This window comes from Scyliorhinus canicula, chromosome 3 (genome assembly GCF_902713615.1).
Source record: "Scyliorhinus canicula chromosome 3, sScyCan1.1, whole genome shotgun sequence".
NCBI classification, from domain to species: Eukaryota; Metazoa; Chordata; class Chondrichthyes; order Carcharhiniformes; family Scyliorhinidae; genus Scyliorhinus; species Scyliorhinus canicula.
Genome location: NC_052148.1, coordinates 254,795,086 through 254,811,033, shown reverse-complemented (window position 1 = coordinate 254,811,033; position 15,948 = coordinate 254,795,086). Strand labels below are relative to the sequence as shown.

The 15,948-nt window shown below is 45.8% G+C and overlaps 1 protein-coding gene across 1 annotated transcript in view; it reads left to right on the top strand.

The window, feature by feature from the left end:
- LOC119963456 (insulin-like growth factor-binding protein-like 1) overlaps positions 1-15,568 on the top strand; it is a 57,247-nt gene extending 41,679 nt beyond the window's left edge. The window contains exons 2-5 of the mRNA XM_038792612.1: positions 7,726-7,835; positions 10,311-10,427; positions 11,900-12,017; positions 14,806-15,568. Of these exons, the coding sequence (XP_038648540.1) occupies positions 7,726-7,835; positions 10,311-10,427; positions 11,900-12,017; positions 14,806-14,843 (383 nt within the window). The 3' untranslated portion in view covers positions 14,844-15,568. The remainder of the gene's footprint in view (positions 1-7,725; positions 7,836-10,310; positions 10,428-11,899; positions 12,018-14,805) is intronic.
- The last annotated feature ends 380 nt before the right edge of the window (positions 15,569-15,948 follow it).

The window sequence follows — 15,948 nt, the reverse complement described above, 5'->3', positions numbered from 1 at the left end:
GTCATATTCTTCACATTCCCACTTGGCAATTTACAATTTAATAACAAGAAACTATGGGCGCGATTCTCCCAAACCGGGAGAAATCGTAAGGCTGGCGTCAAACCCGGGCGGGTTTGACGCCAGCCCCCCCCCCTTCCCGACCGGGGAATAGGGAATTTCGTTAAGCCCACTTGCCCAAGTTAGCGCCGGCTGACGCGTCATATGACGTCAGCCGCGCATGCGCGGATTGGAAGACTCCAACCCGCGCATGCGCGGATGACGTCATCGCGTATTTGCGCGAAACCCGCGCATGCGCGGGCCGGGATGCCCCTCAGCCGCCCCGCGAATGGATACTGCGGGGCGGCGGAAATAGTGCGCGGGCATCGGGCCCGCTGCCCGCAATCGGTGCCCACCGATCGCGGGCCCATGGCACCCTTGGCACGGCCGTGGTACTGCCGTGCCAATCGATGCCATGGTTATAAAATGCGAGTGTTTACGGCCGTTTTTACGAACGGCCAGACCAGGTGTGTTTGCCGTTCGTAAAAACAGCCGTAAAGGGCTGGGAACTCGGCCCATCTATCAGCTGTGAATCGCTGCCGGCCGTAAAAAAACGGTGGCAGCGATTCGTGTCGGGAGTTGGGCGTGGGGGGGGGGGGAGAATAGCGGGAGGGCGTCGGAACAGCGTGCCCGTAAAATTTTACGAGCCACGCTATTCTCCGCACCGTCGGGAGTGCGGAGAATCTCGCCCACAGGACTTAACAGCAGGAGACCCTTTGGGGTTACTCTGTCATTCGATAAGATCATGGCTGATCTGATTGTAGACTCAACTCCACTTTCCCTTCTGCCCCCCACCCCCACAGCTGCACCACCTCAACCCACCCCCCATAACCCTTGATTCCCTTGTTTATCAAAACTCTATCTAACACTGCCTTGAATAAATTCAATGGACCAGCCGCTACTGTTTTCTGAGGCGGCTGGAGGATCGGAGGCCAGCCAGGAGACCGTTGGATTAGTTGAGTCTGGGAATAACAGAATTTTGAATGAGGATTTCAGCAGGAGATGGGTTGAGACCAGGGATAGAACATAGAACATAGAACAGTACAGCACAGAACAGGCCCTTCGGCCCTCGATGTTGTGCCGAACAATGATCACCCCACTTAAACCCACGTAACCCGTATACCCGTAACCCAACAATCCCCCCATTAACCTTACACTACGGGCAATTTATCATGGCCAATCCACCTAACCCGCACATCTTTGGACTGTGGGAGGAAACCGGAGCACCCGGAGGAAACCCACGCGCACACGGGGAGGACGTGCAGACTCCACACAGACAGTGACCCAGCCGGGAATCGAACCTGGGACCCTGGAGCTGTGAAGCATTGATGCTAACCACCATGCTACCGTGAGGCCCCTAATGGTCAGTGATAGAGTGGTGGAAGACGTTGTAATGGAGAAGATACCAGGTTGGACGCTCAGCTCAGGGGACCAAAGAGAGGGAGGAAATAATTTGCATGGGATCAGTTTTTGTGAAGGGAACTGCAATTAATGATTGGTTTTAGTTGGTCAGATACCGCACTCTAATCTAGCCAATTCTGTATCATCACTAAGCGAAGCACAGGCAAACTGCATCTGGCCCTTCGAGTTCATCCCTCCACACAAACTGATGATTCCCTATTGCAATATCTCTTGGATGATTCCAGAGTTTTTGCCTCCATACATAACCAGACACCATTAATCCCAGTGCTTCAAGATGTGCTTCCTGGCATCAGTCTTCAACTTGGCCTGAATCCGCTTATGACATATTATGGGAATGACAAACTGCACAGAGTACATTTCTGCATTCCACCACAAAAAAAAACTGCACCCTCATGCCCCTCTGCGAAAATGAGCTGTTTCTGCGGTAGCTCTTCAGATACGCACATTCTTCGCATATAAATGGAATTAGGATTCAGGGTGGGAGCTGAGCAGAAGAGAGTGAGCCATACCTATCCTGCTACACCTCAGTGCGCACCATTTGGATTGGATTGGATTTGTTTATTGTCATGTGTACCGAGGTACAGTGAAAAGTATTTTTCTGCGAGCAGCTCAACAGATCATTAACTACATGGGAAGAAAAGGGAATAAAAGAAAATACATAATAGGGCAACACAAAGGTATACAATGTAACTACATAAGCACCGGAATTGGATGAAGCATACAGGGTGTAGTGTTAATGAGGTCAGTCCATAAGAGGATCATTTAGGAGTCTGGTAACAGTGGGGAAGAAGCTGTTTTTGAGTCTGTTCGTGCGTGTTCTCAGACTTCTGTATCTCCTGCCCGATGGAAGAAGTTGGAAGAGTGGAGTAAGCCAGGTGGGAGGGGTCTTTGATTATGCTGCCCGCTTTCCCCAGGCAGCGGGAGGTGTAGATGGAGTCAATGGATGGGAGGCAGGTTCGTGTGATGGACTGGGCTGTGTTCACGACTCTCTGAAGTTCCTTGCAGTCCTGGGCCGAGCAGTTGCCATACCAGGCTGTGATGCAGCCCGATAGGATGCTTTCTATGGTGCATCCGTAAAAGTTGGTAAGGGTTAATGTGGACATGCCGAATTTCCTTAGTTTCCTGAGGAAGTATAGGCGCTGTTGTGCTTTCTTGATGGTAGTGTCGACGTGGGTGGACCAGGACAGAATTTTGGAGATGTGCACCCCTAGGATGTGCACCCTATTTCTCCAAATATCCAGACCAAATAATTGCCGCACCTACATTAGTGGTGATCAGAGACGCAGCCAGCAGCCCATCAATGGGGTGGAGAGTTCAATAGGAGGCCGGGCCATTTCATTTCCTGTACGCTGCACCTTTTTAGTGTTTTTGGGAGGCTGAGTTAGGACTTTTGCCGCTCATTTTGGTCAACTCTTCTCAATGTTTTGCCTTACACTATGAGCAAAAGATCTCTCAATTGGAATAGAAGCTTTAAGGAGCGAGTGAAAATGCTCATAAGCAAGCAATCGGTTAATGAGCATCCCAGGCAGATGTCTGTGATCACTGGCGAATATCCAATGGCTGATGTTTACCTTTAAGACAAAATGGTTATTGAAATAATCTCTGGCTCCTTAGAAGTTCAATCGCTTTTTATGCATCTGTATTCCTATTGCTAATCAAAGGCTGTTTCAGGGATTTTTTTTTAATACAAAGAGCAGTTTCAGTTCTTGCACACTCCCTTAAAGGGCATTGCCTCTGATTTTGCCCTATTCATAATTTTGCTGATGGAATATTCCCGAGCAGATGGGTCTTCATTGATCACTGTGAAACATAACAGATGTCTGAACAAAATCTATGTGTCGTCCATGGAGGCCCAGGTTCCCTCCAGGCACCCGAGGTTCTCTCATAATGAGAGGATATTTGGCAAGCGTGCAACCGCCTCCTTGAACAGCACTCTGCTACTTCATTAATAAAGAAGATTGATTTACTGGGGACTTCGCAATAGGCTCCAACAGTGTCGTTATTGGAGCAGCTTTCATAAAGACCTCATTAGGCACTGCTTTATGAGATGGTTAACTCTACCACCTACATTTCAGCCCAGCTACGTGCTGAGCAAGAATTCTCTTTGGATTTCGAATCAAAAAGCCTTTTCAGTTGGTTCTAACTTCCAATTTGCAGCAGTAACTGCCTGGATTGCCTTTGCTCGGCAGGATTTCAGTGCTGTTTCTGCAGTCTGCAATCTCTTTGTGCTGAACTTACTTTAAGAATGCTGTAAGCAGGCAGTATTGAGGTAACGGGTTCGAGCCACACCCATTGTTCAAGCTGCATTTTTAAACATATACATTGACTTTTAAAGGGCCAGCACACTTCCTTCTTGGGGACGGTGACACAAGAACTCCAAGCATAGGGAGGCCCCACTCCTGGGCATATGCGCTCTGATGTGGAAGTCCTCGTGAAGAGATACCCTGGGGTGGATTCTCCCTTTGGGGAACTATGGGCTGGATTCAACATTTTTGAGACTAAGTACGGAGGACCTGTGGCATTTTACGTCCGAAGAATCGGCGCCGACCCCTCGCCAATCCTGCGACCGGTGAGGGGCTAGCAGCCACACCGTGTAAAACTCCCAACTCCCATGATAAAACCGGCTGAAGAATCGCCGGGTCCGTGGCTGCGCATGCACACGGCGGCAACCTGCAGCAATTACGCCGTAAAACATGGCGCCGACCGTGCGCGGATGTGACCTGCCAGATAGGGTCCCCCTGGCCACCCCCTAACCACTCCCCACCAGGCCCCCCAGACCTTGCGAACATCCCCCCCCCCCCCCCCCCAGCCAGCAGCACGGCTCCAGGAGGGGGCAAAGGATACAAAACCGGCGTCAAACTGACGCAGTGCCCGATTTTGGCATCAGAAATCGGCGTCGGGAACAGCGAATCACGCGCTATGTTCTCCTGCAGGAGCTGAATTGCACCAATAAAGCGGAATGCAATTCAGTGTTCCACAGCCATGCAAATTTATGCAGATGCACCCAGGCAATCGGTGGTTTGGGAGTTGCTGTGCTGTGTGGTGTGGTATGGTGCAGGGGGTGCAGTGCGGCGAGGGGCGGGGGTGGGTAGCCGTACCGATGTGCGGTGCAGGGGTGTTTGGGCCTCGCTGGTTGTTTCTCTGACATGGTAGACCTCGCCGTGGGCCAAGGGGGAAACCGTTGGTCCACAGATGGGCCACCACATCCGGCCCACAGTTATAGAGACCACAAGGGAACCGTGCCCACGTGATTCCCAACCACGGGCACCGTAGAATCACGGGAGGGTGCAGCATAGAGTGCCAGGTTCGCCAAATAGATGCAAATGGGTCATTACGACCCACTTATATTTATTTACATGCTCCCACTGGCGTGCAGCGTGGACCCTGCTCACGCTGCCAGTGGGAGATCGAGGCGTCGCTTTTGGGTCGGTTCCCCATGCCAATCCCGATTTTGCCACAACGCCCAATTCTCCATCCATCGGGAGAGTATTCCGGATTTCTCAGGATGGAAAGCCCAGCCACCTGTCTTTACCCTCTTCCCCCTTATAGGATATCCTGTTTTTCAGCCTTCTGCTGCAGAGTTAGAAAGGGCTGTGAAATTATGGGGCTTAATCAGATGCTTAAGTGTACTTGGAAGCAGCTGCAAGCCGACCTTGTCCTGATTCCAATATTGCTTGTGATTTAATGTGGTCTTGTGTCTGAGAAACAAACTCCTGATTAGAACAAAGAACAAAGAACAAATGCAAAGGTTGTACACTCACAATCAAAAGTTTGGTATGGGTAGCAATTTCAATTCTAGTTTCCTGAAATGCATATGAAGAATTTTAACCCTGCTTTAGTAGGAGGCAGTTAAAAATGGCTGATGTGGCACATATCGATTCCACTACCTATCTGTGGTTTGCCATCTGAAATTGTTCTTTTGAGCAAGCAAGAAGGACACCCATCAGGGAACTGTGGGTCCTTCTTCAGTGTGTGGATCACTGGGAGCTGACAGCAATTTTAATCAGAGGCATGTGAAGGGAAGCCTTTGGGACAAGAGGAGTTAGGACAGAGATGCCTGCACCCTCATAAGGAAATCTATGACCTCCCTCCCCACAACAGTATGCCCTTGATACCCCTTCTCATCAAATATCCAAGTAGCGGAACCTGTTCCTCTGGGCTCCTGGCAGTCTATGTGCCGGTGCTTCCATCAGGTTTGGGCACAGGAATGACATCCCAGGCTTCTCACTGTGAGGGGCTGGACAGATTGCCACCACCTCAACCTCCATCTTGGAGTTCAAGTCAATCCTTAGAATTAAAGAGTGAAAGAAAGCTGAATTTATATAGTGTCATTTACATCCTCAGGACATCTGTTTCTCAGCCAATAAATTGTTTAGGATGTGTACTCAAAAGTTACCTCAGCAGAACTTCCAGTCCTTCTAATTGTCTCCCACAAGCACTTCATATAGAATCATAAAATTTACAGTACAGAAGGAGGCTAATCGGCCCATCGAGTCTGCATCAGCCCTTGGAAAGATCACTCTACTTACTCTACTTAAGCCCACGCCTCTACCCCATCCCTGTAGCCCAACCTAACCTTTTGGACACTGAGGGACAATTTAGCATGGCCAATCCACCTAACCTGCACATATTTGGACTGCGGATGGAAACCGGAGCACCCGGAGGAAACCCACGCAAGTGCAAACTCCATATGGACAGTCACCCAAGGCCGGAATTGAACCCGGGTCCCTGGAGCTGTGAGGCAGCAGTGCTAACCACTGTGCCACCGTGCCGAATGCAGAACTGAAACCCAACCCTGAATGAATAAGGCTCAACAAGGGTCAGGGCTGAGCTATTGTGTTGAACATATTCTGGATCAACTCTGCAGCTTAATAATCAATGTTATTAATACTGTTCAAAAACTCAGGAACGGAATCTTCTTGTGTGCTAATTTTTAAGAATCGCAATGATGCACTGCACTTTCTTTGTGGATTTCTGTTACATTCCCTCCAATTCTAAGGTAATTGGGGGAACAAAGTGCCAAAACCAGAACTCAAACATATTTGTTCAAATCGGAAAAACAAACAATTGATTCTGAAATTCAGAGTGTTCAATCAATATTAATGTCATCTAATATTAGAATGTTAAGTGCAGCCTATTCTGACAAGCATTCCGAACACACTCAGAAATTGATTGACATTGATCTTGTTCACAGAAAAAGGGGACAGAGGGGCCCACCTTTGCAATTAAGGCTCTACCTTACTTCATGAATATCCCAGATGATTCTGTCAAACTCCAGAAACTTGACACAATCCCAGGCAAAGCAGCAGGATTGATTGGAACCCCATCCGCCACCGTAAACATTCACACATCCACCACTAATGCACATTGGCAGCAGTGTGTCCCATCTACAAGATGCACTGCAGGGACCTAGCAAAGTTCCTTCGACAGCACCTGCCAAACTCACAACCATTGCCATCTAGAAGGACGGGGGCGGCAGCTGGATGGGAACCTGAAAGTTGCTCTCCAAGTAACGCACCGTCCTAACTTGGAAATACATTGTCGTTCCTTCACTGTTGCTGTAACTCCCTCCCTAACAGCACAGTGGGTGTATCTACACAGCAGTGACTCAGGAAGGCAGCTCACTACCGCCTTCTTAAGGGAAATTAAGGGTGGGTAATAAATTCTGGCTTAGCTAGCAACACCAAGATCCTTTTCTCACTGAAAACAGAAGTTGGGCAGCTGTGTGTTTTTTATTATGTTAAATGTTAGCACATGGAAATAATCAGCTGTGGTGGGGGTAGACTGCATGCCCACTGGAAGAACACCAGAAGGGAACGTAGGAACAGCACGGGCCAGTCAGCTCCCACCAAGCTGCATTCAACCAGTGGTCGAAAATATCTCAACCCTATTTTACATATCTTTGACCCGGGTGCCTGGATACTCTTGCCTAACAAAAATCTATCCATCTCAAGTCTTGATAATTTCAGTTGGCCCAACATCCCACAGCCTTCTAGAGGGGGATAATTCTAATTTCTCACAAACCTAGAGTAAATAGAGCAAACCTAGAGTGATAGAGTAAAGAAGAGTTGCACCCACAAAGAAAATCTAAATCATCCAGCAGAGGGAGCAAACCATTGTTTTATTTCACTCTGGGAAAAAGGAGCTAAGAACAAGTTACTAAAATACAGAATTGAATTTCAGGCCACTGCAAGCGTAGGGGTAATGTCAGAGTAAAATCATTCCTTTTTCTGAAATGCGAATATTTCAATGATTTACTCTTTACAGCTCCAGTAATCGTACTCACGCCAACGTCAGTCCAGAATGTGACTGGTGCTCAAGTCTATCTGGCCTGTGAGGTGAAAGCTGTTCCGACTCCCATTGTCACATGGAGGAAGGTAGGATACGATTCAGTTAACACTTTGCCTAATATCTGACTCTTTATTTAGTGCATCCATTCACATGGAAGAGGCAGACTAAAACAATAATCTGATTTGCAGAACTTTTATTTCACTGAAAACAACTGTCTTTTGTAGATTTAAAGAACAAAGACCAATATAGCACAGTAACAGGCCCTTCGGCCCTCCAAGCCTATACCGGTCATGATACCACCCTTGGCCAAAACCCTCAGCACTTCCTAGTGCCGTATCCCTCTATACCCATCCTATCCATGTATTTGTCGAGATGCCTTTTGAACGCCGTTAATGTATCTGCTTCCACAACCTCCCCTGGCAGCGCGTTCCAGACACTCATCACCCTCTGTGTAAAACAACTGCTTCGCACATCGCCTCTAAACTTTGCCCCAAGGACCTTCAACCTATGTCCCCTGGTGACTAACCCCTCCACCGTAAGAACGAGTGCCTGCCCATCCACTCTATCCATGCCCCTCATAACCTCGTAGACCTCTATCAGGTCACCCCTCAACCTCCGTCTTCCTAATGAAAACAGTCAGAGTCTATTCAGCCTCTCCGCATAGCTAACATCCTCCAGACCAGACAACATCCTGGTAAACCTCCTCTGCATCCTCTCCAAAGCCTCCACATCCTTCTGGTAGTGTGGCAACCAGAATTGTGCACAATATTCCAAGTGCGGCCTTACCAAGGTTGTATACAACTGGAGCATGACTTGCCAGTTTTTATACTCGATGCCCCGTTCAATGAAGGCAAGCATTCCGAATGCTTTCTTGACTACTTTGTCCACTTGTGTTACCACTTTAAAAGATCTGTGGACCTGCATTCCCAGATCTCTCTGACTTTCTATATTCCTAAGGGTTTTGCCATTTATGGTATATTTCCCCTCGATGTTAGACCTACCAAAATGCATTACCTCACATTTGTGCAGATTAACTCCATTTGCCATTTCCCTGCCCAAGTCTTCAACCTATGTATGTCCTGCTATATCCACTGACATTCCTCTACACTATCTGCCAATCCACCAACCTTGGCGTCATCCACAAATTTATAAATCTAACCTAATTTAGGCCCATAAGTTAATGTATTTGTTTATTCCAGCATATAATGCACTTAAGTTGTGAAACCGTCACCACTTATCTCTTTAGCATCGCCAAGAATTGAGTCTTGGGGCTGGGTTTCCGCCGAGTTGGGATGGCTTAGGAGCCCTTACGAAATGGAGAGTGGGTCCTGATTCTGGAATTCCAAACCCCCATTCCCAGGGTTCCTCATTTTCAAGAGTGCCTTTTAAGGATGGAGGCTGGTTCAAGCCGCAAGCACTCTTAACCTGGCCGGCTCCATTGTGGAGTTAGGCATGTCCAACTCCTCTTCAATTTCACGGATACAGGCCAGGTTTTCAAAGCGCCATGGTTCTCGGCACCTCAGAGGTGTCATGACCCATAGTTTACATGAGGGGATCTTTTGAAGGGTAAGTGCAAATGATCCTCCTCAGGCCTCCCATGCCAAGGTATGCCCCACAACAACACCCTGTGACCCCCTCATGCCATCCATGACAAAGTCTGACTCCCCCAAACAATCCCCATGGCTCCTCATACCCCCCATGCTAAGCTGTGGCATTTCCATGCCCATTCACCCACTAAACACTGTGTGGGACTGATTAAACCTGTAGTTACAGCCTAAGTAAAATCAAAACACTTTACAAACACATTTGTTCATTGATAACTTGCAACTTTCTCAAAAGAAACTAATTTTTTACCACAGCTCAATAAAAGTATAAATAATCCAGAACGTTTGAAGCTTCAATAGATGAAACTGTAAGCACTTGAAACCTCTTCACCTTGTGTAAATGAACATTGTGAAATTGACAGCTCAGATCAGAGAGCCAGAGCTGTCAATCAAGTAATGTTCTCCCTGGGGTCAATGGATTTCTGGGGCAACAAGCGAATGGATTTATGAGCTGTCAAACAAGCCTCATTATGCATATGTGGCTGACTCCACCTTGGGAGTGTCAGCCTAGAGTTTTAAGCTTAGGCCCTGGAGTCAAACTATAAACCTATAACCTTCTGCTTCAGAGGCAAGAGTGCTACCAACTGAGCCACTGTTGACACCAGACATGACTGGAAATGCGAGCAATGATTTTGCCACTTCTTGTTTATCCCTAACATTCAAACTGCTGATGAGAGACCAGCACAAGTGTACCTTAGAGAATTCTACAACATAATATTTATTATTAGTCATAAATTATATCATTTTGTACATTGTAAATTTGTAAGATCTCTGAGTTGGGTGCTGAGTAGCATTGTCTGTTGTGAAACATTGACCAATATTTTGGATCATATACATCTCTTTGTCCATACATTGTTGCAAATGTCACTGCGTTGCGCTGTACGGTATTAGTTCATTATTCATATACTGGTCTTGTTTATCATTTTAATTTATTGTTTATTTATTTGCTGAGAGCAGGTCACTGAGTCCCCCAAGGGAATAAAGCTCCTGGAGGAGTTGCCTGGAGACCGAGTGAATGTCGCGGTTCAGGTTCGTGGTGGGCCATCCAAGCATGAAAGCACAGGATGGGTTTTGGTAAGAAATATGTTTTACAACAGCTGAGATTAGGTGACTTAGCACTGAAAAGAGACAGGGAGAACTGAAACAAGATCACACTGGATCTGGTGGAACTTGGCAAAGTTATACCGAAGAATCAATGCACAACAGCATTCCCAGTGAGATACATCCTCCCATCCATCCTGGAAAGTGCCTTACAGTAAATCACAATCCCCAAGCAAGACAGAATTAGTAGGAGCATGGATCAGAGCTCCCAAAGATAAGTGCTCTCTGCTCAGAGCCCAGGAGCATGGTATTAACCTTTATCTATGAGAGAAAGTCTAGCAGGCAGGAGATGTTACATCAAAAGATGCACTCCAGGTATTTTGTACAGAATGTTAGGATGCAATGAATTTAGAGTCCTCGATTAAAGACATAGGAGAAACATTTTTCTTCAAAGTACATCCTAATTTTTATATAAGAAGAAAGTAGCTTAAATTCATTTTAGCTATTCTTGGAATCTTCAGCCTTCCTGCCTGCTTGGAGATATTGTCCGGGGTCCTTCCTCCTCCCTCCATCCCACTTAGTTAGACAACAACGTCCTACAAATAGGATTTTTGTGCATGACTGATGTTGCAAGCAATGATAAATAGCACCGAACATTCTGGAAGATTCTCACTCAACACACGCAAACTCGCATGCACACATTGCAGTTCTTATGCAATTCTTCACTTACAACACGTACAGTATAAGTTTGCTGCTTTCTCTGAAACAGTAGGAATTTTTTGCCTTGGAAACTGGACAGACAACAAAAGCATGCACAGAATGACAGGCAGAGATGACTAGTTTAACAATTCAGACCCCAAAGTCTGAAATGATCACTACTTTAGGGTTTCAAGTTCAATGTTCTCCAAATCCTGCATTTGCCCCCTGTGATAGCGCCTGGCTATAACTGCCCCATTCTGAAACCTCTTCATGCAGCTTTCTCTAGACATGGGCTAGACTTCTCCGGCCATTGGGATTTTCTTTTCCCGCTGGCAGTGCAACCCTGCCCGTGGGTTCCCGGCGACATGGGATGGCTTCAATGGAAAATCTCATTGGCAAGGGAAGACAGAATCCCATTGCCAGTAAATAACCCGGTGACGGGAAACACGCGGCTGGGGTACTATAGAATCCAGCCGCTCCTTTTAACATCATACTAGAAAGCGCGAGAGTACTTCACTCTGTGGATAAACTTCTCATTTAGGATACAGTAGGATGCTACAATGAGAGGACGTCAAGGTGGATGAGGATGAGCTTAGATGTATTTTACTTACCAGAAATAATCTTATGATGGAAAAAAATATCCAAGGTTCCCACTGATCATTGCCAATACTCTGGCTGTTGAACCTTAGGTTTATATTAGATGATAGTTTTCAGATTACTTGTAAATCCATGCACCTTTACTCTAACTCCATTTTTGTTTCTGCACGTAAATATATTCCAAAACTTTTTCTTCAAACCTCTTCCAGATTAAACCACTGACAAAGGAGGATGAAGGTGTCTATCAGTGTCATGCCAGCAATATCCTTGGAGAGGTTCAGACTGAAGGTACAATCAAGGTCACAGAAAAAGCTCCTCGGGCTAAAGGTATGATTAACAACTGGGAACCAACATAAATGAGCGGTAATCTCCTAGGTCGTAGAATTTCACTCCTCTGACCACAAGAAATCTACTGGGATCTGGCAGGGAAGTAATCGGGCACTATGCCACTGAGTTTACCTTTGGGATTCCATCAGAGGACAAAATTACAGATTTGCATTTCGAGAAGGAAGTTACTTCCAGCCAGCAGGCATTGCTCAATTTAATTTTTAAGTACCCTTCATTAAATTCTCAACTATACTGCCAGGAATCTGTGAGGCACACCATGGACTCCATCAATGTGCCTGGATTGTGGATTCTGCAGGAGCAATATGAGCAGGGAATCAGAAAGGACTTTCATGTTGCCTTCCACATGTGTGCTTAAAGGAAACACAAGTCTTCTACCCCAATGGATCCTCCACCTATAAACAATCATTGTCCCTCAAGGTTCTAGCATTTGTGACGTCAGCACTAAATATTCCCCGGTTCTGCCACTGGGAATAGCTTGTGGCTCAGAGTTCTGATTCTTACAGGGACCTGGGACGACCCACTAAAGGATAGGGACAACCACTGAGGCCTCAAGTGACCCTGCTACCCTCTTTATGGGCAGACAATAAGATACATACCATTTTAACACTGTCCCAAACCAACAGAAGAAATTAACTGTTTCCGGGTGTAGGTTTATCGGTGTCATGTACCATTATAAATCCGGGCAGCACGGTGGCACAGTGGTTAGCACTGCTGCCTCACGGCGTGAGGTCCCAGGTTCAATCCCGGCTCTGGGTCACTGTCCGTGTGGAGTTTGCACATTCTCCCCGTGTTTGCATGGGTTTCGCCCCCACAATCCGAAGATGTGCAGGCTAGGTGGATTGGCCACACTACATTACCCCTTAATTGGAAAAAAATAATTGGGTACTCTAAATTTATAAAAATAAATAAATAAAATAAATCCAAAGGCCTGCATAAATAAAGATGGATATCATTTACTTAAAGCGCTAATTATTTTGGGATGTCCAGGAAAATTCACATTCCTTACTTTCTTCCGTCTTTTTCCTTCACTCCCCTTTCTTATTTGCTTTGCGTGTCACTTTCTCCTCCTTCGCTTCTAAATCTTGAATTCTCCTCCTCTAGTTCTATTTTTCTCTCTGTTGTTTTCGCTCCTTTTTCTCTTTCTCTTCTCTACCACCTTTCTCTGCCATTCATGCTTCCCTCTCTTTCTCCCTCTTCTTCATTCTTACACATTGGGCTGAATTCTGGGTTTTTTTGCGAGCGGGTTGCCAGGAGGTAGGGGTTTAAAATTGGGAGGAATGATTTGGGCGCCGTTCCTGATGCCTACCCACCCGATCCCACCCCAATTGTAGGTCTGGCAGGATAGGCCGACCGGAACCAACTTTGAAAATCACCATGTCTCGACCCTTGTGCTATTGATCAGAGAGGGGGAGAAGTCCCTCCTTTACCCCCACCCCCCTCAGCCCATTAGAAGTCTTACCCCCAAGGTCTTGCCGCCCAAGGTTTACCCTCCACCCCCGTCTATACAACCTTGCTGACACTCTCCTTCACCCTAGGTGGTTTCGCTACAAATCCCCTCAAATATATGTCCCCATCTGGCCCCAACAAAGATTCCCACTGGATCTGCCTGTAATCCCAGCACTGGCCACCACCACCCCATGGCACCACTGGGGCAGAGAGCTACCAATCATTTCATTGGCCAGCAGCTCTTGGAGACTGGACTTCCTCCTCAGGTGGGAGCTGAAGTCTCGCTCTGAGCCAATCAAAGCCCCTCTGAGCATTAAATAGTTTCACTGGGAAATGCTATAGCTTCTTTTAAACGGCCTTAAAATCAGCTGTTGCTGTCCTCCACTGATTTGCCTAGCACATATTGGTATAGAAACTACCTTTTTTGTTTCTTTCTGTGTTTTAACCTTTTACTTATTAAACATAACCCAAATCACAGCAGCGATGCTTCGGAGGAGTGTTCTTACAAGTTGCTATAATAACCCCCTGGCCACTGAAGGAGTCGATCTTTGCTCACAGAATGAACCCCAAAACACCCGATTTTTATATTTTCCTTTACAAGCTTCTTATTTTAGACCTGACCTGCTCTTAGAACTCACATTACTTTATGAAGGAAATATGGCTGAGATTGAAACCAAGGTGCCAATCTCTGCGCCACTCTGGCCCTTCAGCTATTAATGCCATTTAAAGCTGATTTGAGTAAAACTGGACCTCACCCCTGGACATGGTGACTTTTCTCCTCTAGTGAAGATGGAAGAACGTTTATTTCAGTCTGTAATTGGACGAGAACACAACTTTGAAATCTGTGATGTGTGAGAAAATTATTTTATTGGCAACTCAACGTTAAAAGAGAAAGATTTTCACACTTTTTTGCTAAAAGAGGGTTTAGTGTTGTCGGCAAGTTTGTGCATCCCATCAGCACCTTGAGTACGACTAAATTAAGGTCAGAAAAATCCCATAATACTATGCCCCAATTAGTGGACGAAATTTTATGACTCAAATTTACCATTCAAACTTATCACTTCTATATTTGGTGGGGTGATTTGCTTATGAAGCTAAATTTAGTGTCCCTTAAGGCGCCCTGCATTTTTCAAACAAACTGTATTACGAAGCTATCCTTACACCTTGAGTGAAGTGCTGCATCAGAGCGAAACCATTTGAGAGATAGTCCGTCAAGGTTGAACCACTAAGTTACATCTTTAACATTGTCTGCGAATTTCATTTGAGCTGCTTGTCTCTTCACAATGCTGTTTTATTGGTTGGCTGTCATTTTTTTGTTCAGGTAGGAAGAAAGATGGTGCTCAAAAGGAAGAAAACTAAACCCTGACTGACTCCAAACGCTATCACCCATCAAGCCCGCACCGAGAAATCCTTGCGTTGAACTTTTAGGGTTAGGTGAAGGTACTGCATAACTAACTGAATTGCAAATGATGGATTTTGTACCATTTTCTTCGACTTTTGTAAATTTTATAAGGTAACATTGGTAGGCTATAGTATAAAATTGTCATGTGCAGTATCTCCAAGTTTTGATAATCAAAACGTCTTTGATTTGTGGAGCGCAGGGTGTGGGATTGTTGAAATCACATGAAACATGGAGACAGGGTGTAATATGGTAGCACCATAGCAAGGATAATTAACTATAGTAAATTGTTTCATGCTACATGAACTAATTTTAATCTTTCAGTATCCCGGGTACAATACTTAACCCTTAAGCTACACAATAGGCTTGTCGCCTTCGGTGCTGCCAATAGTCTTTATATAGATTTCTTTGAAAACTGTACTTTTATATTTTTAAGGAACTTTACCTTCTATTTTACTGAAAGAACAAGGTGGAACTTTTCAACGACTGAGTTCTCATCCATGGTTTTAAAGGAAATTATTACTTGTGTGTTAATGGGCATGGCCCTGTTACCTGCTGTAATTAATCCGCCATTTCAACAAGGATTCCTCAAGCTATGTGAAACATAACTGCATATCAATTCAGCCATCTTCGTTCTGTATTTGTTACGAAATGTTTCAATAAACATCTTGGTTCCACTTCAGAAGCTTTTGCCTTTTCTTGTAAACTTATTTTTTGAGTTCTTACTTAATTTCCATTTTTCCTCTTTGGAGTGACTCTCATCACTACCAGCGCAAGGTACAAACACAATTAATGCCTCAGCTCTTTGTTAATTTGGCTACTGCCGTTTTAATTTGTTTAGGCTAATCTTATGCTCCATCACGAGAAAAGGGCTGCCTTCCTTTGAGGAAACAAGGCCGCAAGAACCTACGATGCCACAGTTGGGCATCAGCAAAGTTCATTAGATTTCCACTCACCAGCTGCCATAGTCAGATTTGAACCCATGTTCCCAGAGCATTAGCCGAGGCCTCTGGATTACTATTCTAGTGACACCATCACTAAGTCACCATCTCGCCAAATCTCTCT